The sequence below is a fragment of the Pezoporus flaviventris genome, unplaced genomic scaffold, assembly GCF_033815535.1.
Source record: "Pezoporus flaviventris isolate CSIRO_AGI_PZ_B2104156 unplaced genomic scaffold, CSIRO_AGI_Pfla_v1 ptg000950l, whole genome shotgun sequence".
NCBI lineage: Eukaryota > Metazoa > Chordata > Aves > Psittaciformes > Psittacidae > Pezoporus > Pezoporus flaviventris.
The window spans coordinates 1887-28553 of NW_026893495.1; the positions used below are offsets into that span (position 1 = coordinate 1887).

Genomic DNA, 26667 nt, shown 5'->3' on the forward strand with positions numbered 1-26667 from the left:
GACTTCCCGCTGCTGCGCCTGGGCTCGGCGGCGCCCAGCTCGGTGCTGGGTTTCTCCCTCTTCAACACGAGCCACCCCTTCTACGGCGAGTTCGAGCGCAGCCTCAACCTCTCGTGGCGCGAGAGCTGCGGGCGCAGCCCCTACCCGGGCCCCGCGGTGAGGAGATGGGGGGAGGGGATGGGAATGGGGGAGAGCAAGAGCCAATGGGGGGCACCAAGAGCCAATGGGGGACACCAAGAGCCAATGGGGGACATTGAAGTCAATGGGGGGCACCAAGAGCCAATGGGGGACACCAAGACCCAATGGGAGACACCAAGACCCAATGGGGGACATAGAAGTCAATGGGGGGCACCAAGAGCCAATGGGGGGCACCAAGAGCCAATGGGGGACATAGAAGTCAATGGGGGGCACCAAGAGCCAATGGGGGACACCAAGACCCAATGGGGGGCCTAGAAGTCAATGGGGGGCACCAAGAGCCAATGGGAGACACCAAGACCCAATGGGGACATAGAAGTCAATGGGGGGCACCAAGAGCCATGGGGGGCACCAAGACCCAATGGGGGACATAGAAGTCAATGGGGGGCACCAAGAGCCAATGGGGGACACCAAGAGCCAATGGGGGACATTGAAGTCAATGGGGGGCACCAAGAGCCAATGGGGGACACCAAGACCCAATGGGAGACACCAAGACCCAATGGGGGACATAGAAGTCAATGGGGGGCACCAAGAGCCAATGGGGGGCACCAAGAGCCAATGGGGGACATAGAAGTCAATGGGGGGCACCAAGAGCCAATGGGGGACACCAAGACCCAATGGGGGGCCTAGAAGTCAATGGGGGGCACCAAGAGCCAATGGGAGACACCAAGACCCAAAGGGGGACATAGAAGTCAATGGGGGGCACCAAGAGCCAATGGGGGGCACCAAGACCCAATGGGGGACATAGAAGTCAATGGGGGGCACCAAGAGCCAATGGGGGACACCATGACCCAATGGGGACATAGAAGTCAATGGGGGGCACCAAGAGCCAATGGGGGGCACCAAGACCCAATGGGGGCCTAGAAGTCAATGGGGGGCACCAAGAGCCAATGGGGGGACACCAAGACCCAATGGGGGACATAGAAGTCAATGGGGGGCACCAAGAGCCAATGGGAGACACCAAGGACCCAATGGGGGACATAGAAGTCAATGGGGGGCAGCAAGACCCAATGGGAGACACCAAGACCCAATGGGGACATAGAAGTCAATGGGGGGCACCAAGAGCCAATGCGGGGCACCAAGACCCAATGGGGGACAAGAAGTCAATAGGGGGCACCAAGAGCCAATGGGGGACACCAAGACCCAATGGGGGACATAGAAGTCAATGGGGGGCAGCAAGAGCCAATGGGGGACACCAAGACCCAATGGGGGGCCTAGAAGTCACTGGGGGCAGCAAGAGCCAATGGGGGGCACCAAGACCCAATGGGAGACACCAAGACCCAATGGGGGGCCTAGAAGCCAATGGGGGACACCAAGACCCAATGGGAGACACCAAGACCCAATGGGAGACACCAAGACCCAATGAGGGACATAGAAGCCAATGGGGGACACCAAGACCCAGTGGGGGACACCAAGACCCAATGGGGGGCCTAGAAGCCAATGGGGGACACCAAGACCCAATGGGAGACACCAAGACCCAATGGGAGACACCAAGACCCAATGGGGGGCACCAAGACCCAATGAGGGACATAGAAGCCAATGGGGGACACCAAGACCCAGTGGGGGACACCAAGACCCAATGGGGGGCCTAGAAATCAATGGGGGGCACCAAGAGCCAATTGGAGATACCAAGACCCAATTGGAGACACCAAGACCCAATGGGGGATGCCAAGACCCAATGGAAGGCGTTGAAGCCAATGGAGGACCTAGAAGCCAATGGGGGGCACCAAGACCCAATGGGGGACACCAAGACCCAATGGGAGACACCAAGACCCAATGGGGGACACCAAGACCCAATGGGAGCCTAGAACTCAATGGGGGACCTAGAAGCCAATGGGGGACTCCAAGACCCAATGGGGGACACCAAGACCCAGTGGGGGACCCCAAGACAGAATGGGGGACACCGAGACCCAATGGGGCCCTAGAGATCAATGGGGACCTAGAAGCCAGTGGGGGACACCAAGACCCAATAGGGGACACCAACCAAGACCCAATGGGGGCCCTAGAAGCCAATGGGGGACACTAAGACCCAATGGGGAGCCTTGAAGCCAATGGGGGACCTAGAAGCCAGTGGGGGACACCAAGACCCAATGGTTGACACCAAGACCCAATGAGGGGCCTAGAACTCAGTGGGGGACCTAGAAGCCAGTGGGGGACACCAAGACCCAATGGTTGACACCAAGACCCAATGAGGGGCCTAGAACTCAGTGGGGGACCTAGAAGCCAATGGGGACACCAAGACCCAATGGGCGGTCTAGAACTCAATGGGGAACCCCAAGACCCAATGGGGAACCTAGAAGTCAATGGGAGACAGCAAGACCCAATGAGGGACACCAAGAACCAATGAGGGACACCAAGACCCATTGGGGGACACCAAAACCCAATGGGGTACTAGAAGCCAATGGAAGGCCTAGAACTCAATGGAGGAAACCAAGACCCAATTGGAGACCCCAAGACCCAGTGGGGGACACCGAGACCCAATGAGGGACACCAACACCCTATGGGGGACCTTGAATCCAACTGGGGGCACGAAGACCCAATGGGAGACACCAAGACACAATGGGGGACACCAAGACCCAATGGGAGTCCTAGAAGCCAATGGGGACGCCAAGACCCTATGGGGGACATGGAAGCCAATGGGGGACACCAAGACCCAATGGGGGACCCCAGGACCCAATGGGAGACCTAGAACCCCATAGGCGACGCCAAGACCCATGGGGGACACCAAGACCCAATGGGAACCTAGATCCTGTCTCTCCATCTCCCCCCACCCCACATCCGCTAAACTCCCCCCACCCCCCACATCCCATCTTCTCCCCTCCCCCATCCCCTCATGACATCCCCACCCGCACCCCATCCCAACCCTCTCCCAACCCCCACCCCACCCCTCCCCCATCCCACCCGTCCCCCCCCACCCCATCCCTCCCCACCCCCACCCCTCCCCCAACCCCTACATCCCCTCCCATATCCCATCCAACCCTTCCCCCCCTCCCCTATCCCACCCCCACATTCCATCTTCTCCCCACCCCCACCCTATCCCTCCCCTCCCCCACCCTATCCCACCCCTCCCCCCACCCCTCCCATTTCCCACCCCACATCCCATCCCCTCCCCTCCCCCACCCTATCCCACCCCTCCCCCCATTGCATCCCACCCCACTCCTCCCCTTTCCCACCCCCCACATCCCATCCCTCCCCTCCCCCACCCCATCCCACCACTCCCCCACCCCCCCACCCCTCCCCCACCCCTCCCCCCATCCCATCTTCTCCCCTCCCCCACCCCCATCCCTCCCCTCCCCCACCCCATCCCACCCCTCCCCCCACCCCTCCCCTTTCCCACCCCCATATCCCATCTTCTCCTCTCCCCCACCCCCACATCCCATCCCCTCCCCCAACCCCCACCCTATCCCACCCCTCCCCCCATCGCATCCCACCCCACTCCTCCCCTTTCCCACCCCCACATCCCATCTTCTCCCCTCCCCCACCCCCCATGACATCCCTTCCCCCACCCCCCACATCCAATCTCCTCCCCCCATCCCCACCCCTCCCCACCCCCACCCCCCATGGCCCCTCCCCCCCCCCCAATGCCCCTCCCCCCCCCAGCTCTCGGCCGCTCTCCTCTTCGACGCCGTGCACGTGGTGGTCGGCGCCGTTCGCGCCCTCAACCGGAGCCAGGAGGTCGGAGGTCGCGCCTTGGCCTGCGCCGCGCCGGGCATCTGGGCCCCGGCACCAGCCTCATGAACTACCTGCGCATGGTGAGCGCCGTGCGGCAGCTATGGGGCGGATATGGGGCGGCTATGGGGCGGATATGGGGTGGATATGGGGCGGATATGGGTGGATATGGGGCGGATATGGGGTGGATATGGGGCGGATATGGGGGGCCTATGGGGCGGATATGGGGTGGATATGGGGTGGTTATGGGGTGGATATGGGGCGGATATGGGGCGGATATGGGGCGGATATGGGGGGCCTATGGGGCGGATATGGGGCAGATATGGGGGGCCTATGGGGGGCCTATGGGGCGGATATGGGGTGGATATGGGGCGGATATGGGGGGCCTATGGGGCGGATATGGGGGGCCTATGGGGCGGATATGGGGCTGATATGGGGGGCCTATGGGGCAGCTATGGGGATCAATGGGTGGCTATGGGGCAGCTATGGGGCGTCTATGGGGGCCTATGGGGCAGATATGGGGCGGCTATGGGGGCCTATGGGGCGGATATGGGGGGCCTATGGGGCAGCTATGGGGATCAATGGGTGGCTATGGGGCGGATATGGGGCGGCTATGGGGCGGATATGGGGGGCCTATGGGGTGGCTATGGGGCTGCTATGGGGGCTATGGGGCGGATATGGGGCGGCTATGGGGCAGCTATGGGGCGCCAGTGGGGTTCAGTGGGTGGCTATGGGATTCAATGGGTGGCTATGGGGCGGCTATGGGGTTCAATGGGTGGCTGTGGGGCTCAGTGGGGGAGTATGGGGCTCAATGGAGGCTATGGGGATTAATGGGTGGCTATGGGGCTGAACTGGTGCTATGGGGTTCAGTGGGGGCCTATGGGGCTCAATGGAGGCTATGGGGACCAATGGGTGGCTATGGGGATCAATGAGGGCCTATGGGGTTCAATGGGGGCCTATGGGGCTCAGTGGGGAAGTATGGGGCTCAATGGAGGCTATGGGGCTCAATGGATGCTATGGGGATCAATGGGGGAGTACGGGGCTCAATGGAGGCTATGGGGCTCAATGGGTAGCTATGGGGCTCAATGGGTGGCTATGGGGATCAATGGGGGAGTATGGGGCTCAATGGAGGCTATGGGGCTCAGTGGGTGGCTCTGGGGCTGAACTGGTGCTATGGGGTTCAATGGGGGCCTATGGGGCTCAATGGAGGCTATGGGGCACCTATGGGGCGGCTATGGAGCGGCTATGGGGCGGCTATGGGGTTCAATGGAGGCTATGGGGATCAATGGGGGCCTATGGGGCACCTATGGGGCGGCTATGGGGCGGCTATGGGGCGGCTATGGGGTTCAGTGGGTGGCTATGGGGCTCAATGGAGGCTATGGGGATCAATGGGTGGCTATGGAGCTCAATGGGTGGCTCTGGGGATCAATGGGTGGCTATGGGGCTCAATGGAGGCTATGGGGACCAATGGGTGGCTATGGGGTTCAATGGATGGCTAATGGGGCTCAAGGGAGGCTATGGGGCTCAATGGGTGGCTATGGGGCTCAATGGAGGTCAATGGGGATCAATGGGTGGCTCTGGGGATCAATGGAGGGTATGGGGATCAATGGGTGGCTGTGGGGTTCAATGGGGGCCTATGGGGCTCAATGGGGGAGTATGGGGCTCAATGGAGGCTATGGGGCGGCTATGGGGCTCAATGGAGGCTATGGGGCTCAATGAGTGGCTGTAGGGCTCAATGGCTGGCTATGGGGCTCAATGTGTGGCTATGGGGATCAATGGGGGAGTATGGGGCTCAGTGGAGGCTATGGGGATCAATGGGTGGCTCTGGGGATCAATGGGTGGCTATGGGGCTGAAGTAGTGCTATGGGGTTCAATGGGGGAGTATGGGGCTCAATGGGGGCTATAGGGATCAATGGGTGACTACGGGGTTCAGTGGGTGGCTATGGGGCGGAAGTGGTGCTATGGGTTTCAATGGGGGAGTATGGGGCTCAATGGTGGCTATGGGGCTGAAGTGGTGCTATGGGGATCAGTGGGTGGCTATGGGGATCAGTGGGGCTCAATGGGGATCAATGCGTGGCTATGGGGATCAATGGGTGGCTATGGGGCTGAAGTGGTGCTATGGGGTTCAGTGGGGGAGTATGGGGATCAATGGGTGCTATGGCCATCAGTGCGTGGCTATGGGGATCAATGGGTGGCTGTGGGGCTGAAGTGGTGCTATGGGGTTCAGTGGGGGAGTATGGGGCTCAGTGGGGGCTATGGGGATCAATGGGTGCCTATGGGGATCAATGGGTGGCTATGGGGTTCAGTGGGTGGCTATGGGGCTGAAGTGGTGCTATGGGTTTCAATGGGGGAGTATGGGGCTCAGTGGGGGCTATGGGGCTGAAGTAGTGCTATGGGGATCAATGGGTGGCTATGGGGCTCAGTGGGGATCAATGGGCGGCTATGGGGATCAGTGGGTGGCTATGGGGCTGAAGTGGTGCTATGGGGTTCAATGGGGGAGTATGGGGCTCAGTGGGACAGTATGGGGCTCAATGGGGGTCTATGGGCATCAGTGGGTGGCCATGGGGATCAATGGGTGGCTCTGGGGATCAATGGGTGGCTATGGGGCTGAACTGGTGCTATGGGGCTCAATGGGCGGCTCTGGGGCTCAATGGGTGCTCTGGGGCTGAACTGCTGCTTATGGGGCTCAATGGAGGTCTACAGTGTCCAAAAAAACACCCCTTGGAGGACGCCGAACCCTTCGCGGGAGCTATCCCCACATGTGTGGGGCAGCTTTGGGGGTGCCCCACAACCTCTGTTCCCCCGCCCCACAGGTGGAGTACGATGGCTTGACCGGGCGCATCGAGTTCAACAGCAAGGGCCAGAGGACCAACTACACCCTCCACGTGCTGGAGAAGGGGCGCGATGGGCACCGCGAGGTCAGGCCTGCCCCACCTCCGCCCCACTTCCGCCCCACGGCTGCCCCACGGCTGCCCCATGGTCCCGTCCCCGTCCCCGTCCCCCCCCACAGGTGGGTGTGTGGTACTCCAATAGGACCTTGGCCATGGACGCCGCCACCTTGGCCGTCAACGCCTCCGATAGCTTGGCCAACAAGACCCTCATCATCACCACCATCCTGGTGAGTGGGGCTGGCGTGAGTGGGGCGGGCGCAGGCCCATTGAGGTGGGGCCGTTGGCAGTCTATGGGGCTGCTTCTGCGTCCTGGTGGGGCTCTGGAGTAACTGGGGGGGGGGGGGAAGAAGTCACCGGGGTCTTCGTTGGTTGCATTGGGTCTTCCATTGGGGCGGCGTGGGGCGGCCGGTGGGTTGTCCATTGGGGTTCTCCATTGGGTTCTCCATTGGTGTCATCTTGGGGTCTCCATTGGGTTGTCCATTGGGTTGTCCATTGGGGTCGTCTTGGGGTCTCCATTGGGTTGTCCATTGGGTTGTCCATTGGGGTCGTCTTGGGGTCTCCATTGGATTGTCCATTGGTGTCGTCTTGGGGTCTCCATTGGGTTGTCCATTGGGGTCGTCTTGGGGTCTCCATTGGGTTCTCCATTGCTGTCGTCTTGGGGTCTCCGTTGGGTTGTCCATTGGGGTTGTCCATTGGGTTCTCCATTGGTGTCATCTTGGGGTCTCCATTGGGTTGTCCATTGGGTTGTCCATTGGGGTCGTCTTGGGGTCTCCATTGGGTTGTCCATTGGGTTGTCCATTGGGGTCGTCTTGGGGTCTCCATTGGATTGTCCATTGGTGTCGTCTTGGGGTCTCCATTGGGTTGTCCATTGGGGTCGTCTTGGGGTCTCCATTGGGTTCTCCATTGCTGTCGTCTTGGGGTCTCCGTTGGGTTGTCCATTGGGGTCTCATTGGGGGTCTCCATTGGGTTCTCCATTGGGTTCTCCATTGGTGTCATCTTGGGGTCTCCATTGGGTTGTCCATTGGGGTCGTCTTGGGGTCTCCATTGGGTTCTCCATTGCTGTCGTCTTGGGGTCTCCGTTGGGTTGTCCATTGGGGTCTCATTGGGGGTCTCCATTGGGTTCTCCATTGGGTTCTCCATTGGTGTCATCTTGGGGTCTCCATTGGGTTGTCCATTGGGTTGTCCATTGGGTTCTCCATTGGGGTCGTCTTGGGGTCTCCATTGGGTTGTCCATTGGGTTGTCCATTGGGTTCTCCATTGGGGTCGTCTTGGGGTCTCCGTTGGGTTGTCCATTGGGGTTCTCCATTGGGTTCTCCATTGGTGTCATCTTGGGGTCTCCATTGGGTTGTCCATTGGGTTGTCCATTGGGGTCGTCTTGGGGTCTCCATTGGGTTCTCCATTGCTATCGTCTTGGGGTCTCCGTTGGGTTGTCCATTGGGGTCTCATTGGGGTCTCCATTGGGTTCTCCATTGGGTTGTCCATTGGGGTCATCTTGGGGTCTCCATTGGGTTCTCCATTGGGTTGTCCATTGGGGTCATCTTGGGGTCTCCATTGGGTTGTCCATTGGGTTCTCCATTGGGTTGTCCATTGGGGTCGTCTTGGGGTCTCCATTGGGTTGTCCATTGGGTTCACCCTTGGGTTCTCCATTGGATTCTACATTGGGTTCACCATTGGGTTCTCCATTGGGTCGTCTTGGGGTCTCCATTGGGTTGTCCATTGGGTTGTCCATTGGGCTTTCTATTGGGGTGGTCTTGGGGTCTCCATTGGGTTCTCCATTGGGTTCTCCATTGGGTTCTCCATTGGGGTCGTCTTGGGGTCTCCATTGGGTTCTCCATTGGGGTCATCTTGTGGTCTCCATTGGGTTGTCCATTGGGTTTACCCTTGCGTTATCCATTGGGTTGTCCATTAGGTTGTCCATTGGGTTTCTCCATTGTTGTTGTCTTTGGGTCTCCATTGGGTTCTCCATTGGGTTCTCCATTGGGCTCATCCTTGGGTTCTACATTGGGTTTTCCATTGGGTTCTCCATTGGGGTCGTCTTGGGGTCTCCATTGGGTTGTCCATTGGGTTTACCCTTGGGTTCTCCATTGGGGTCGTCTTGGGGTCTCCATTGGGTTCACCATTGGGTTCTCCATTGGGTTCATCCTTGGGTTCTCCATTGGGCTCATCCTTGGGTTCTCCATTGGGTCCTTGTGTTCTCCATTGGGATCTCACGGGGTACCTCCATTGGGCTCCCCATTGGGTTCCTCTTGGGTTCTCCATTGGGTTCCCCTTTGTGCTCTGCATTGCGATCTCATGGGGTATCTCCATTGGGCTCTCCATTTGGTTCCTCTTGGGTTCTCCATTGGGTTCCTCTTTGTGCTCTCCATCGCAGTCTTAGGGGGTATCTCCATTGGGCTCTCCACTGGGTTCCTCTTGGATTCTCCATTGGGTTCCTCTTTGGTTCCCCATTGGGTTCCTCTTGGGCTCTCCATTGGGTTCCTCTTGGCTTCTCCATTGGGTTCCTCTTGGCTTCTCCATTGGGTTCCCCTTTGTGCTCTCCATTGCAATCTCATGGGGTATCTCCATTGGGTTCTCCATTGGGTTCCTCTCGGGTTCTCCATTGCGATCTCATGGGGTATCTCCATTGGGTTCTCCATTGGGTTCCTCTTGGGCTCTCCATTGGGTTCCTCTTGGGTTCTCCCTTGGGTTCCCCTTTGTGCTCTCCATTGCGATCTCATGGGGTATGTCCATTGGATTCTCCATTGGGTTCCTCTTGGGTTCCCCATTGCGATCTCATGGGGTATCTCCATGGGGCTCTCCATTGGGTTCCTCTTGGGCTCTCCACTGGGATCCCCTTTGTGCTCCCCATTGTGATCTCATGGGGTATCTCCACTGGGCTCTCCATTGGGTTCCTCTTTGGTTCTCCATTGGGTTCCTCTTGGGCTCTCCATTGGGTTCCTCTTGGCTTCTCCATTGGGTTCCTCTTGGCTTCTCCATTGGGTTCCCCTTTGTGCTCTCCATTGCAATCTCATGGGGTATCTCCATTGGGTTCTCCATTGGGTTCCTCTCGGGTTCTCCATTGCGATCTCATGGGGTATCTCCATTGGGTTCTCCATTGGGTTCCTCTTGGGCTCTCCATTGGGTTCCTCTTGGGTTCTCCATTGGGTTCCCCTTTGTGCTCTCCATTGTGATCTCATGGGGTATCTCCATTGGGCTCCCCATTGGGTTCCTCTTGGGTTCTCCATTGGGTTCCCCTTTGTGCTCTGCATTGCGATCTCATGGGGTATCTCCATTGGGCTCTCCATTTGGTTCCTCTTGGGTTCTCCATTGGGTTCCTCTTTGTGCTCTCCATTGCAGTCTTAGGGGGTATCTCCATTGGGCTCTCCACTGGGTTCCTCTTGGGTTCTCCATTGGGTTCCTGTTTGGTTCTCCATTGGGTTCCTCTTTGGTTCTCCATTGGGTTCCTCTTGGGCTCTCCATTGGGTTCCTCTTGGCTTCTCCATTGGGTTCCCCTTTGTGCTCTCCATTGCAATCTCATGGGGTATCTCCATTGGGTTCTCCATTGGGTTCCTCTCGGGTTCTCCATTGTGATCTCATGGGGTATCTCCATTGGGCTCTCCATTGGGTTCCTCTTGGGTTCTCCATTGGGTTCCTGTTTGGTTCTCCATTGGGTTCCTCTTTGGTTCTCCATTGGGTTCCTCTTGGGCTCTCCATTGGGTTCCTCTTGGGTTCTCCCTTGGGTTCCCCTTTGTGCTCTCCATTGAGATCTCGTGGGGTATTTCCATTGGGTTCTCCATTGGGTTCCTCTTGGGTTCTCCATTGCGATCTCATGGGGGGTATCTCCATTGGGTTCTCCATTGGGTTCCTCTTGGGTTCTCCCTTGGGTTCCCCTTTGTGCTCTCCATTGCGATCTCATGGGGTATCTCCATTGGGTTCTCCATTGGGTTCCTCTTGGGTTCCCCATTGCGATCTCATGGGGTATCTCCACTGGGCTCTCCATTGGGTTCCTCTTGGGTTCTCCATTGAGATCTCATGGGATATCTCCATTGGGTTCTCCATTGGGTTCCTCTTGGGTTCTCCATTGGGTTCCTCTTGGGCTCTCCATTGGGTTCCTCTTGGGTTCTCCATTGGGTTCCTCTTGGATTCTCCATTGGGTTCCTCTTGGGTTCTCCATTGGGTTCCTCTTGGGTTCTCCATTGGGTTCCTCTTGGGCTCTCCATTGGGTTCCTCTTGGGTTCTCCATTGGGTTCCTCTTGGGTTCTCCATTGGGTTCCTCTTGGATTCTCCATTGGGTTCTTCTTGGGCTCTCCATTGGGTTCCCCTTTGTACTCTCCATTGTGATCTCATGGGGTATCTCCATTGGGCTCTCCATTGGGTTCCTCTTGGGTTCTCCATTGGGTTCCCCTTTGTGCTCTCCATTGCGATCTCATGGGGTATCTCCATTGGGCTCTCCATTGGGTTCCTCTTGGATTCTCGATTGGGTTCCTCTTGGGCTCTCCATTGGGTTCCTCTTGGGTTCTCCATTGGGTTCCTCTTGGGTTCTCCACTGGAATCCCCTTTGTGCTCTCCATTGCCTCCCTCTTGCCTTCCCCATCGCTCCAACCTCTCCATCCTCCCTATCCCATGCCCGTCCCCATCCCTTCCCAATCCCACCCCATAGGAGAACCCCTACGTGATGCGGGTGGGGGGCGCGGGCGGCCCCGAGCGCTATGAGGGCTTCTGCGTGGACATGCTGCAGGAGCTGGCCGGGCTCCTCAAGTTCCGCTTCCACATCAAGCTGGTGGAGGACGGGCTCTATGGGGCCCCCGAGCCCAATGGGTCCTGGACCGGCATGGTGGGAGAGCTCATCAATAGGGTATGGGGGGCAACGGGGGCCCGGGGGGGGGATCTGGAGGGTATCTTATGGGGGTTTGAGGGCATCTTATGGGGGTTTGTGGGCATCTTATGGGGGTTTGAGGGCATTTTATGGGGGTTTGAGGGCATCTTAGGGGGGTTGGGGGCATTTAGTATGGGTTTGGGGGCATCTTATGGGGTTTGAGGGCATCTTATGGGGGTTTGAGGGCATCTTGTAGGGGTTTGAGGGCCTCATATGGGGGTTTGGGGGCATCTTATGGGAGTTTGTGTGCATATTAGGGTGTTTGAGGGCATCTTATCGGGTCTGAGGGCATCTTGTAGGGGTTTGAGGGCATCATATGGGGGTTTGGGGGCATCTTATGGGCGTTTGTATGCATATTAGGGGGTTTGAGGGCATCTTATCGGGGTTGAGGGCATCTTATGGGGTTTGAGGGCATCTTACGGGGTTTGAGGGCATCTTAAGGGGGGTTTGGGGGCATCTTAAGGGGATTTGAGGGCATCTTAAGGGGGTTTGAGGGCATCTTATGGGGGTTTGAGGGCATCTTAGGGGGGTTTGAGGGCATCTTATGGGGGTTTGAGGGCATCTTAGGGGGTTTTGGGGGCATCTTATGGGGGTTTGGGGGCATCTTCTGGAGGTTTGAGGGCATCTTAGGGGGTTTTGGGGGCATCTTATGGGCGTTTGTGTGCATATTAGGAGGTTTGAGGGCATCTTATCGGGGTTGAGGGCATCTTATGGGGTTTGAGGGCATCTTAAGGGGGGTTTGGGGGCATCTTAAGGGGGTTTGAGGGCATGTTAAGGGGGTTTGAGGGCATCTTATGGGGGTTTGAGGGCATCTTAGGGGGGGTTGAGGGCATCTTATGAGGTTTTGGGCATCTTAGGGAGGGTTGAAGGCATCTTAAGGGGGATTGAGGGCATCTTTTTGGGCTTGAGGGCACCTTAGGGGGGGGTGAGGGCATTTTAAGTGGGTTTGAGGGCATCTTAATGGGTTTGGGGGCATCTTAGGGGGATTTGAGGGCATCTTAGGGGGCTTTGAGGGCATCTTATGGGGTTTGGGGGCATCTTAGGGGTGTTTGAGTGCATCTTAGGGGGCTTTGGGGGCATCTTATGGGAGTTGGTGTGCAAAATAGGGGGTTTTGAGGTCATCTTGGAGGGGTTGAGGGCATCTTAAGTGGGTTTGAGGGCATCTTATGGGGATTGAGGGCGTCTTAGGTGGGCTTGGGGGCATCTTAAGGGGGATTGAGGGCATCATATGGAGTTTGAGGGCAATTCTTAAGAGGGTTTGAGGGCATCTTAGGGGACTTTGGGGTTTCTTGGACCATTTAATAGGGGGTTTTGGGGTTGCCTTGGGGCACCCCCTTCCATGCCCCCCACTGTGTGTGTCCCACCCCATAGAAAGCCGACCTGGCCGTGGCCGCCTTCACCATCACGGCGGAGCGGGAGAAGGTCATCGACTTCTCGAAGCCCTTCATGACGCTGGGGATCAGCATCCTCTACCGGGTGCACATGGTACGGGGTAGGGCCATGGGGGTCCGTAGGGGGAGAAGGGGGGAGCCGCACATGGGTGCCACCATGGGGGTCTCATGCCGTGTCCCCACAGGGCCGCAAGCCGGGGTATTTCTCCTTCCTAGACCCCTTCTCGCCAGCGGTGTGGTTCTTCATGCTCCTCGCCTACCTGGCCGTGAGCTGCGTCCTCTTCTTGGCTGCCAGGTGATGCGCCCCGGTAGGGACATCCCATAATAGCACCCCAGTAGGGGCATCCCGTAGTGAAACTCAATGGGGATATCCCATAATAGCACCCTGATATAGACATCCAGTAATGCACCCCAATAGGGACATCCCATAATAGCACCCCAGTAGAGGCATCCCATAATGAACCTCAATGGGGATATCCCATAATAGCACCCCGATATAGACATCCAATAATGCACCCCAATAGGGACATCCCATAATAGCACCACAGGAGGGGCATCCCGTAATGAGCCTCAGTGGGGATATCCCATAATAGTACCCCGATATAGACATCCAGTAATGCACCCCAATAGGGACATCCCATAATAGCACCACAGGAGGGGCATCCCGTAATGAACCTCAGTGGGGATATCCCATAATAGTACCCCGATATAGACATCCAGTAATGCACCCCAATAGGGACATCCCATAATAGCACCCAGTAGAGGCATCCCGTAGTGAACCTCAATGGGGATATCCCATAATAGTACCCTGATATAGACATCCAGTAATGCACCCCAATAGGGACATCCCATAATAGCACCACAGGAGGGGCATCCCGTAATGCACCTCAATAGGGATATCCCATAATAGCACCCTGATATAGACATCCAGTAATGCACCCCAATAGGGACATCCCATAATAGCACCCCAATAGGGGCATCCTGTAATGAACCTCAATGGGGATATCCCATAATAGTACCCCGATATAGACATCCAGTAATGCACCCCAATAGGGACATCCCATAATAGCACCCCAGCAGGGGCATCCCATAATGAACCTCAATAGGGATATCCCATAATAGCACCCCCGTATAGACATCCCATAATGCACCCCAAGAGGGGCATCCCATAATAGCACCCAGCAGGGACATCCCGTAATGAACCTCAATGGGGATATCCTATAACAGCACCCAATAGGGATATCCCATAATAGCACCCCCATATAGACATCCAATAATGCACCCCAAAAGGGACATCCCATAATAACACTCAATAGGGGCATCCCATAATGAAGCCTTATAGGGACATCCCATAATGCACCCCAGCTGGGACATCCCGTAATACACCCCAATAGGGACATCCCATAATGAAGCCTAATAGGGACATCCAATAATGCACCCCAATATAGACATCCCATAATAGCACCCAATAGAGACATCCCATAATGACCCTCAATAGAGATATCCTATAATAGCACCCAATAGGGACATCCCATAATGCACCCCAAGAGGGGCATCCCATAATGAAGCCTTATAAGGACATCCCATAATGCACCCCAGCAGGGACAGCCCATAAAAGAACCTCAATAGGGACATCCCATAATGACCCTCAATTGGGATATCCCATAATAGCACTCAATAGGGACATCCCATAATAGCACCCAGTAGAGACATCCCATAATGAACCTCAATAGGGATATCCCATAATGCACCCCAATAGGGACACCCCATAATAGCACCCAATAGAGACATCCCATAATGACCCTCAATAGAGATATCCTATAATAGCACCCAATAGGGGCATCCCATAATAGCACTCAATAGGGGCATCCTGAAATGAAGCATAACAGGGACATCCCATAATGCACCCCAATAGGGACATCCCATAATAGAACCCCAATAGGGATATCCCATAATGACCCTCAATAGGGATATCCCATAATAGCACCCCAATAGGAGATCCTGGAGCACCCATTGGGGTCAACGATGGGGTTTGGGGGTCCTGGAGCACCCATTGGGGTCAACGATGGGGTTCAAGGAGCACCCATTGGGGTCAATGATGGGGTTTGGGGGTCCTGGAGCACCCATTGGGGTCAACGATGGGGTTCAAGGAGCACCCATTGGGGTCAATGATGGGGTTTGGGGGTCCTGGAGCACCCATTGGGGTCAACGATGGGGTTCAAGGAGCACCCATTGGGGTCAATGATGGGGTTCAAGGAGCACCCATTGGGGTCAACGATGGGGTTCAAGGAGCACCGATTGGGGTCAATGATGGGGTTTGGGGTGTCTTGGAGCACCCATTGGGGTCAACGATGGGGTTCAAGGAGCGCCCATTGGGGTCAATGATGGGGTTCAAGGAGCTCCCATTGGGGTCAATGATGGGGTTCAAGGAGCTCCCATTGGGGTCAATGATGGGGTTCAAGAAGCACCCATTGGGGTCAATGATGAGGTTCAAGGAGCTCCCATTGGGGTCGATGATGGGGTTCAAGGAGCACCCATTGGGGTCAGTGATGGGGTTCAAGGAGCACCCATTGGGGTCAACGATGGGGTTCAAGGAGCACCCATTGGGGTCAATGATGGGGTTTGGGGATCCTGGAGCACCCATTGGGGTCAACGATGGGGTTCAAGGAGCACCCATTGGGGTCAATGATGGAGTTTGGGGGTCCTGGAGCACCCATTGGGGTCAATGATGGGGTTTGGGGGTCCTGGAGCACCCATTGGGGTCAACGATGGGGTTCAAGGAGCACCCATTGGGGTCAATGATGGGGTTTGGGGGTCCTGGAGCACCCATTGGGGTCAACGATGGGGTTCAAGGAGCACCCATTGGGGTCAATGATGGGGTTTGGGGGTCCTGGAGCACCCATTGGGGTCAACGATGGGGTTCAAGGAGCATCCATTGGGGTCAATGATGGGGTTTGGGGGTCCTGGAGCACCCATTGGGGTCAACAATGGGGTTCAAGGAGCACCGATTGGGGTCAATGATGGGGTTTGGTGGTCCTGGAGCACCCATTGGGGTCAACGATGGGGTTCAAGGAGCACCCATTGGGGTCAATGATGGGGTTTGGGGGTCCTGGAGCACCCATTGGGGTCAACGATGGGGTTCAAGGAGCACCCATTGGGGTCAATGATGGTTTTTGGGGGTCCTGGAGCACCCATTGGGGTCAACGATGGGGTTCAAGGAGCACCCATTGGGGTCAACGATGGGGTTTAAGGAGCACCCATTGGGGTCAACGATGGGGTTCAAGGAGCACCCATTGGGGTCAGTGATGGAGTTCAAGGAGCTCCCATTGGGGTCAACGATGGGGTTCAAATAGCACCCATTGGGGTCAATGATGGGGTTCAAGGAGCAGCCATTGGGGTCAATGATGGGGTTTGGGGTGTCTTGGAGCACCCATTGGGGTCAACGATGGGGTTCAAGGAGCGCCCATTGGGGTCAATGATGGGGTTCAAGGAGCTCCCATTGGGGTCAATGATGGGGTTCAAGGAGCTCCCATTGGGGTCAATGATGGGGTTCAAGGAGCACCCATTGGGGTCAATGATGAGGTTCAAGGAGCTCCCATTGGGGTCGATGATGGGGTTCAAGGAGCACCCATTGGGGTCAATGATGAGGTTCAAGGAGCACCCATTGGGGTCAATGATGGGGTTCAAGGAGCACCCATTGGGGTCAGTGATGGGGTTCAAGGAGCACCCATTGGGGTCAACGATGGGGTTCAAGGAGCACCCATTGGGGTCAATGATGGGGTTTGGGGATCCTGGAGCACCCATTGGGGTCAACGATGGGGTTCAAGGAGCACCCATTGGGGTCAATGATGGAGTTTGGGGGTCCTGGAGCACCCATTGGGGTCAATGATGGGGTTTGGTGGTCCTGGAGCACCCATTGGGGTCAACGATGGGGTTCAAGGAGCACCCATTGGGGTCAGTGATGGAGTTCAAGGAGCACCCATTGGGGTCGCTGATGGGGTTCAAGGAGCAGCCATTGGGGTCAATGATGGGGTTTGGGGTGTCTTGGAGCACCCATTGGGGTCAACGATGGGGTTCAAGGAGCGCCCATTGGGGTCAATGATGGGGTTCAAGGAGCTCCCATTGGGGTCAATGATGGGGTTCAAGGAGCTCCCATTGGGGTCAATGATGGGGTTCAAGGAGCACCCATTGGGGTCAATGATGAGGTTCAAGGAGCTCCCATTGGGGTCGATGATGGGGTTCAAGGAGCACCCATTGGGGTCAATGATGAGGTTCAAGGAGCACCCATTGGGGTCAATGATGGGGTTCAAGGAGCACCCATTGGGGTCAGTGATGGGGTTCAAGGAGCACCCATTGGGGTCAACGATGGGGTTCAAGGAGCACCCATTGGGGTCAATGATGGGGTTTGGGGATCCTGGAGCACCCATTGGGGTCAACGATGGGGTTCAAGGAGCACCCATTGGGGTCAATGATGGAGTTTGGGGGTCCTGGAGCACCCATTGGGGTCAATGATGGGGTTTGGGGGTCCTGGAGCACCCATTGGGGTCAACGATGGGGTTCAAGGAGCACCCATTGGGGTCAATGATGGGGTTTGGGGGTCCTGGAGCACCCATTGGGGTCAACGATGGGGTTCAAGGAGCACCCATTGGGGTCAATGATGGGGTTTGGGGGTCCTGGAGCACCCATTGGGGTCAACGATGGGGTTCAAGGAGCATCCATTGGGGTCAATGATGGGGTTTGGGGGTCCTGGAGCACCCATTGGGGTCAACAATGGGGTTCAAGGAGCACCCATTGGGGTCAATGATGGGGTTTGGGGGTCCTGGAGCACCCATTGGGGTCAACGATGGGGTTCAAGGAGCACCGATTGGGGTCAATGATGGGGTTTGGTGGTCCTGGAGCACCCATTGGGGTCAACGATGGGGTTCAAGGAGCACCCATTGGGGTCAATGATGGGGTTTGGGGGTCCTGGAGCACCCATTGGGGTCAACGATGGGGTTCAAGGAGCACCCATTGGGGTCAATGATGGAGTTTGGGGGTCCTGGAGCACCCTTTGGGGTCAATGATGGAGTTTGGGGGTCCTGGAGCACCCATTGGGGTCAACGATGGGGTTCAAGGAGCACCCATTGGGGTCAATGATGGGGTTCAAGGAGCACCCATTGGGGTCAATGATGGGGTTCAAGGAGCTCCCATTGGGGTCAATGATGGGGTTCAAGGAGCACCCATTGGTGTCAATGATGGGGTTCAAGGAGCACCCATTGGGGTCAGTGATGGGGTTCAAGGAGCTCCCATTGGGGTCAATGATGGGGTTCAAGGAGCACCCATTGGGGTCAATGATGAGGTTCAAGGAGCTCCCATTGGGGTCGATGATGGGGTTCAAGGAGCACCCATTGGGGTCAATGATGAGGTTCAAGGAGCACCCATTGGGGTCAATGATGGGGTTCAAGGAGCACCCATTGGGGTCAGTGATGGGGTTCAAGGAGCACTCATTGGGGTCAATGATGGAGTTTGAGGGTCCTGGAGCACCCATTGGGGTCAATGATGGGGTTTGGGGGTCCTGGAGCACCCATTGGGGTCAACGATGGGGTTCAAGGAGCACCCATTGGGGTCAATGATGGTTTTTGGAGGTCCTGGAGCACCCATTGGGGTCAACGATGGGGTTCAAGGAGCACCCATTGGGGTCAATGATGGGGTTTGGGGGTCCTGGAGCACCCATTGGGGTCAACGATGGGGTTCAAGGAGCATCCATTGGGGTCAATGATGGGGTTTGTGGGTCCTGGAGCACCCATTGGGGTCAACGATGGGGTTCAAGGAGCACCGATTGGGGTCAATGATGGGGTTTGGGGGTCCTGGAGCACCCATTGGGGTCAACGATGGGGTTCAAGGAGCACCGATTGGGGTCAATGATGGGGTTTGGGGGTCCTGGAGCACCCATTGGGGTCAACGATGGGGTTCAAGGAGCACCGATTGGGGTCAATGATGGGGTTTGGTGGTCCTGGAGCACCCATTGGGGTCAACGATGGGGTTCAAGGAGCACCCATTGGGGTCAATGATGGGGTTTGGGGGTCCTGGAGCACCCATTGGGGTCAACGATGGGGTTCAAGGAGCACCCATTGGGGTCAATGATGGAGTTTGGGGGTCCTGGAGCACCCATTGGGGTCAATGATGGAGTTTGGGGGTCCTGGAGCACCCATTGGGGTCAACGATGGGGTTCAAGGAGCACCCATTGGGGTCAATGATGGGGTTCAAGGAGCACCCATTGGGGTCAATGATGGGGTTCAAGGAGCTCCCATTGGGGTCAATGATGGGGTTCAAGGAGCACCCATTGGGGTCAATGATGGGGTTCAAGGAGCACCCATTGGGGTCAGTGATGGGGTTCAAGGAGCACCCATTGGGTCAACGATGGGATTTGGAGCTCCAGTGTCACCCATTGGGGTCAATGATGGGGTTTGGTGGTCCTGGAGCACCCATTGGGGTCAACGATGGGGTTTGGTGCCCCAAGGAGCACCCATTGGGGTCAACAATGGGGTTCAAGGACCTCCCATTGGGGTTTGAGGTGTCTTGGAGCACCCATTGGGGTCAACGATGGGGTTCAAGGAGCACCCATTGGGGTCAACGATGGGGTTCAAGGAGCACCCATTGGGGTCAACGATGGGGTTCAAGGACCTCCCATTGAGGTCAACGATGGCGATTGGAGCACTACAGAAGCCCCCCTTACCCTCTCCATTCCCCCCCCCCGCCCCACATCCCGCCCCACATCCCACCCCCCAACAGGCTGAGCCCCTACGAGTGGTACAACCCCCACCCGTGCCTACGGGAGCGCCGGAACCTTCTAGAGAACCAATACACGTTGGGCAACAGCCTCTGGTTCCCCGTCGGCGGCTTCATGCAGCAGGGCTCCGAGATCATGCCGCGCGCGTTGTCCACCCGCTGCGTCAGCGGCGTCTGGTGAGCCCCATAGCGACTATGGGGTGGGATTGGGGGGGGGGGGTTGACGCATGAAATGAGCCCTCCGTGTCACCCCCCCCCCCCCAACCCCGTCATGGTGTCGCCGTAGGTGGGCCTTCACCCTCATCATCATCTCGTCGTACACGGCCAACCTGGCGGCCTTCCTGACGGTGCAGCGCATGGAGGTGCCCATCGAGTCGGCCGATGACTTGGCCGATCAGACCAACATCGAGTATGGCACGATCCATGCCGGGTCCACCATGACCTTCTTCCAGGTGTGGGGCTCAGGGGGGGTGGGGGAAGGAGGGGAGGGGGGGGATTGGGGTGATCTGGGTCAATCCAACCCAACCCAACCCAGCATGGGGCAACCGGGGGCAATCCAACCCAACCCAACCCAACCTGCGTCAATCCAACCCAACATGGGGCAATCGGGGTCGACCCAACCCAACATGGGGCAACCTGGGTCAATCCAACCCAACATGGGGCAACCTGGGTCAATCCAACCCAACCCAACCCAACCTGGGTCAATCCAACCCAACATGGGGCAATCGGGGTCAACCCAACCCAACATGGGGCAACCTGGGTCAATCCAACCCAACCCAACCTGGGTCAATCCAACCCAACATGGGGCAACCTGGGTCAATCCAACCCAACCCAACCCAACCTGGGTCAACCCAACCCAACCTGGGTCAATCCAACCCAACATGGGGCAACCGGGGTCAACCCAACCCAACCCAACCCAGGTCAATCCAACCCAACCCAACCCAACCTGGGTCAATCCAACCCAACATGGGGCAACGTGGGTCAACCCAACCCAACCCAACATGGGTCAATCCAACCCAACCCAACGTGGGGCAACCTGGGTCAACCCAACCCAACCCAACCCGGGTCAATCCAACTCAACCCAACATGGGGCAACCGGGGTCAATCCAACCCAACATGGGGCAACTTGGGTCAATCCAACCCAACCCAACCTGGGTCAATCCAACCCAACATGGGGCAACCTGGGTCAATCCAACCCAACCCAACCCAACCTGGGTCAATCCAACCCAACATGGGGCAATCGGGGTCAACCCAACCCAACATGGGGCAACCTGGGTCAATCCAACCCAACCCAACCTGGGTCAATCCAACCCAACATGGGGCAACCGGGGTCAACCCAACCCAACCCAACCCAGGTCAATCCAACCCAACCCAACCCAACCTGGGTCAATCCAACCCAACATGGGGCAACGTGGGTCAACCCAACCCAACCCAACACGGGTCAATCCAACTCAACCCAACATGGGGCAACCGGGGTCAATCCAACCCAACATGGGGCAACCTGGGTCAATCAAACCCAACCCAACCCGGGTCAATCCAACCCAACCCAACATGGGGCAACCTGGGTCAATCCAACCCAACCCAACCCGGGTCAATGCAACCCAACCCAACCCAACATGGGTCAATCCAACCCAACATGGGGCAACCTGGGTCAATCCAACCCAACCCAACCCAACCTGGGTCAATCCAACCCAACATGGGGCAACCTGGGTCAACCCAACCCAACCCAACCCAACCTGGGTCAATCCAACCCAACATGGGGCAACCTGGGTCAGTCCAACCCAACCCAACCCAACCCGGGTCAACCCAACCTGGGTCAATCCAACTGAACATGGGGCAACATGGGGCAACCCGGGGCAACCCAACCCAACCCAACCCAACATGTGGCAACCTGGGTCAACCCAACCCAACATGGGGCAACCCGGGTCAATCCAACCCAACCCAACCCAACATGGGCCACTCCAACCCAACATGTGGCAACTGGGGTCAACCCAACCCAACCCAAGTCAATCCAACCCAACCCAAAATAACCTGGGTCAATCCAACCCAACACAACCCAACATGGGTCAATCCAACCCAACACGGGGCAACCTGGGTCAATCCAACCCAACCCAACCCAACTTGGGTCAATCCAACCCAACCCAACCCAACCTGGGTCAATCCAACCCAACATGGGGCAACCGGGGTCAACCCAACCCAACATGGGGCAACCTGGGTCAACCCAACCCAACCCAACATGGGGCAACCCGAGTCAATCCAACCCAACCCAACATGGGGCAACCTGTGTCAATCCAACCCAACCCAACTCAACATGGGGCAACCTGGCTCAACTCAACCCAACCCAACCCAACCCAGGTCAATCCAACCCAAAACAACCTAACCTGGGTCAATCCAACCCAACATGGGGCAACCTGGGTCAACCCAACCCAACCCAATCTGGGGCAACCCAACCCAACCCAGCATGGGGCAACCTGGGTCAATCCAACCCAACCCAACCCAACCTGGGTCAATCCAACCCAACCCAACCCAACATGGGGCAACCTGTGTCAATCCAACCCAACCCAACCCAACCCAACCTGGGTAAATCCAACCCAACCTGGGTCAATCCAACTCAACCCAACATGGGTCAACATGGGTCATTCCAACCCAACCCAACGTGGGGCAACCCGGGTCAATCCAACCCAACCCAACCCAACCCAACCTGGGTAAATTCAACCCAACCTGGGTCAATCCAACTCAACCCAACATGGGTCAACATGGGTCATTCCAACCCAACCCAACGTGGGGCAACCTGGGTCAATCCAACCCAACCCAACCCAACCCAACCCCGGTCAATCCAACCCAACCCGGGTCAATCCAACTCAACCCGGGTCAATCCAACCCAACCCAACATGGGTCATTCCAACCCAACCCAATGTGGGGCAACCTGGATCAATCCAACCCAACCCAACATGGGGCAACCTGGGGCAATTAAACCCAACCCAACCTGGGTCAACCCAACCCAACACGGGTCAACCCAGCTCACCCCAACCCAACATGGGTCAACCTAGCTCAACCCAACCCAACCCAACATGGATCAGCCCACCTCATCCCAACCCATCCCATCCAACCCAACATGGATCAACCTAGCACGTCCAACCCCACCCAACCTGGATCACCCCATCCCATCCAACCCATCCAACCCAACATGGATCCACCCAGCTCAACCCAACCCATCTCATCCAACCCAACATGGATCAATCCAGCTCAACTCATCCCAACCCATCCAACGCAACCTGGATCAACCCACGTCAACCCAACCCAACCCAACCCTACATGGATCAACCCAACACATCCAGCTCAACGCAACCTGGATCAATCCATCTCATCCAACCCAACTTGGATGGACTCATCTCAACCCGACCTGGATCAACCCAACACATCCAGCTCAACCCAGCTCAATCCAACCTGGACCAATCCAAACCTTCCAACTCAACCCACATCAACCCAACCTAGATCAACCCATCCAACCCAACCCATGTAACCCAACCCATCCAACCCATCCCAACCCAATCCATCCAACCCACATCAACCCAACCCAACCCAGATCAACCCAACCCATCCAACCCAACCCAACCTAGATCAACCCATCCAACCCAATCCATCCCGTCCCAACCCATCCAACCCAACCCATCCAACTCAACCCATCCAACCCATCCCAACCCAATCCATCCAACCCACATCAACCCAACCCAACCCAACCTAGATCAATCCATTCAACCCAACCCATCCAACCCAACCCAAACTAGATCAACCCAACCCAGATCGACCCAACCCATCCAACCCAACCCAACATAGATCAAGCCATCCAACCCAAGCCATCCAACCTAACCCATCTAATCCTATCCATCCAACCAAACCCAATCCATCCAACCCAACCCAACCTAGATCAACCCATCTCAACCCATCCAACCCATCTCAACCCATCCCAACCCAACCCATTCAACCCATCCCAACCCGTCCAACCCAACCCAACCCATCCAACCCAACCTATATATACCCCACACATCCAACCCAACTCAACCTGGATCAACCCAACTCAACCCAAAGCAACCCATCCAACCCAACCCAACCTATACATACCCAACCCATCCCAACCCATCCAACCCAACCCATCCCAACCCATCCAACCCAACCAGATCAACCCATCCAACCAAACCCATCCAACCCAACCCAACCTAGATCAACCCATGCAACCCAACCCATCCCAACCCATCCAACCCAACCCATCCAAGCCAACTCAACCCATCCAACCCAACCCATTCAACCCAACCCAACCTAGATCAACCCAACCAACCCAACCCAACTTAGATCAACCCATCGAACCCATCCAACCCAGCCCAACCTAGATCAACCAACCCAACCCAACCTAGATCAACCCATCGAACCCATCCAACCCATCCAACCCAACCCAACCTAGATCAACCAACCCAACCCAACCTAGATCAACCCATCCAACCCAAACCAACCTAGATCAACCCATCCAACCCAGCCCAACCTAGATCAACCCATCCAACCCAACCCATCCAACCCAAACCAACCTAGATCAACCCATCCAACCCATCCAACCCAACCCATCCAACCCAGCCCAACCTAGATCAACCCATCCAACCCAACCCATCCAACGCAACCCATCCAACCCAACCCAACTCAACCTAGAGCAACCCATCCAACCCAACCCATCCAACCCATCCAACCCAACCTATCCAACCCAACTCAACCTAGATCAACCCATCCAACCCAACCCATCCAACGCAACCCATCCAACCCAACCCAACTCAACCTAGAGCAACCCATCCAACCCAACCCATCCAACCCAACCCAACCTAGACCCACCACATCCCCCCCCCCAACCCCGTTCCACCGCAGAACTCGCGGTACCAGACCTACCAGCGCATGTGGAACTACATGCAGTCCAAGCAGCCCAGCGTCTTCGTCAAGAGCACGGAGGAAGGGATCGCCCGCGTCCTCAACTCCAAGTACGCCTTCCTCTTGGAGTCCACCATGAACGAGTACCACCGGCGCCACAACTGCAACCTGACCCAGATCGGGGGGCTGCTGGACACCAAGGGCTATGGCATCGGCATGCCATTGGGTATGGGGGGGGACACACGGCCAACAGAAGACCCACGCACCAGTGTTGGGGTGAGGTCTCCACCTTCAACACGGGAGACCCATCGCCCCCCCCATGGGCGCTCTTCCATAGGGTCCCCGTTCCGCGATGAGATCACCTTGGCCATCCTGCAGCTGCAGGAGAACAACCGCTTGGAGATCCTCAAGAGGAAGTGGTGGGAAGGGGGGCATTGCCCCAAAGAGGAGGACCATAGAGCGAAAGGTGATTCCCCCCACACGCATTGAGGGGTTATGGGGTGGAAGGGGGGACACACAGCTCAGTGAAGCCCAGTGGTGCCCAATGGAGATCAATGGAGCCCAATGGAGCCTAATGGAACCCAATGGCGCCCCATGGAACCCAATGGAGGCCAGTGGAGCCCAATGGAGCCCAAGGGAACCCAATGGAGCCCAATAGAGCCCAATAGCACCCAATGGAGCCCAATGGCACCCAATGGAGCCCAATGGATCCCAATAGAGCCCAGTGGAGCCCAATGGAGCCCAAGGGAACCCAGTGGAGCCCAATGGATCCCAATGGCACCCAGTGGATCCCAATAGAGCCCAGTGGAGCTCAATGGAGCCCAATGAGCCCAGTGGAGCCAAGGGAACCCCATGGCTCCCAAGGGAACCCCATGGCACCCAGTGGAGCCCAATGGAGCCCAGTGGAGAAGAAGGGAACTCAATGGCTCCCAAGGGAACCCCATGGCACCCAATGGTGTCCAAGGGAACCCAGTGGCACCCAATGGAGGCCAATGGAACCCAGTGGAGACCAAGGGAACCCAGTGGAGCCCAATAGAGCCCAATGGAGGCCAAGGGAACCCAATGGAGCCCAATGGCACCCAATGGAGCCCAATGGAGCCCAAGGGAACACAATGGAACCCAATAGAGCCCAGTGAGCCCAATGGAGCCCAATGGAACCCAATGGATCCCAATAGAGCCCAGTGGTGCCCAATGGAGCCCAATGGCACCCATTGGAACCCAATAGAGCCCAGTGGAGCACAATGGCACCCAATGTTGCCCAATGGAGCCCAATGAGCCCAATGGAGCCAAGGGAACCCCATGGCACCCAATGGAGGTCAATAGAGCCCAATGGATCCCAAGGGAACCCAATGGCACCCAATGGAGGTCAATGGAACCCAATGGAGCCCAAGGAAACCCAGTGGAGCCCAATAGAGCCCAATGGAGCTTCATGGAACCCAATGGAACCCAATGGAGCCCAATGGTGCCCAATGGAGTCAAATGGAACCCAATGGAGCCCAATGGCACCCAATAGAGCCCAATGGAGCCCAATGGCACCCAATGGAGGCCAATGGAACCCAATGGAGCCCAAGGGAACCCAGTGGAGCGCAATAGAGCCCAATGGAGCCCAATGGAACCCAATGGTGCTCAATGGCACCCAATAGAGCCCAATGGAGCCCAATGGAACCCAATGGTGCCCAATAGAGCCCAATGAGCCCGATGGAGCCCAATGGAGCCCAATGGCACCCAATGGCACCCAATGGTGCCCAATGGTACCCAATAGAGCCCAATGGCACCCAATGGAACCCAATGGTGCCCAATGGAGCCCAATGGCACCCAATGGTGCCCAATGGAGCCCAATGAATGCGTGGGGTCTTCTCCTCCTCCAGGGCTGGGCATGGAGAACATTGGGGGCATCTTCGTGGTGCTGGTTTGTGGCCTCATCGTCGCCGTCTTCGTGGCTGTGGTGGAGTTCGTGTGGTCAACGCGGCGCTCAGCCGAGAGCGAGGAG

The 26667-nt window shown here is 57.0% G+C and overlaps 1 protein-coding gene across 1 annotated transcript; it reads left to right on the forward strand.

Annotated features, from left to right (window-relative positions):
• Positions 1 to 26667, forward strand: LOC133264676 (glutamate receptor ionotropic, kainate 5-like; the record flags this gene model as incomplete). The annotated part of the gene is given in 13 exon segments (XM_061444511.1): positions 1 to 156; positions 3796 to 3913; positions 3916 to 3947; positions 6678 to 6782; positions 6875 to 6982; positions 11395 to 11589; positions 12982 to 13095; positions 13187 to 13296; positions 19773 to 19946; positions 20056 to 20221; positions 24678 to 24903; positions 25015 to 25143; positions 26546 to 26667. Coding segments are annotated over 13 exon segments (1755 nt in total), but the record flags the coding sequence as incomplete, so codon positions are not given.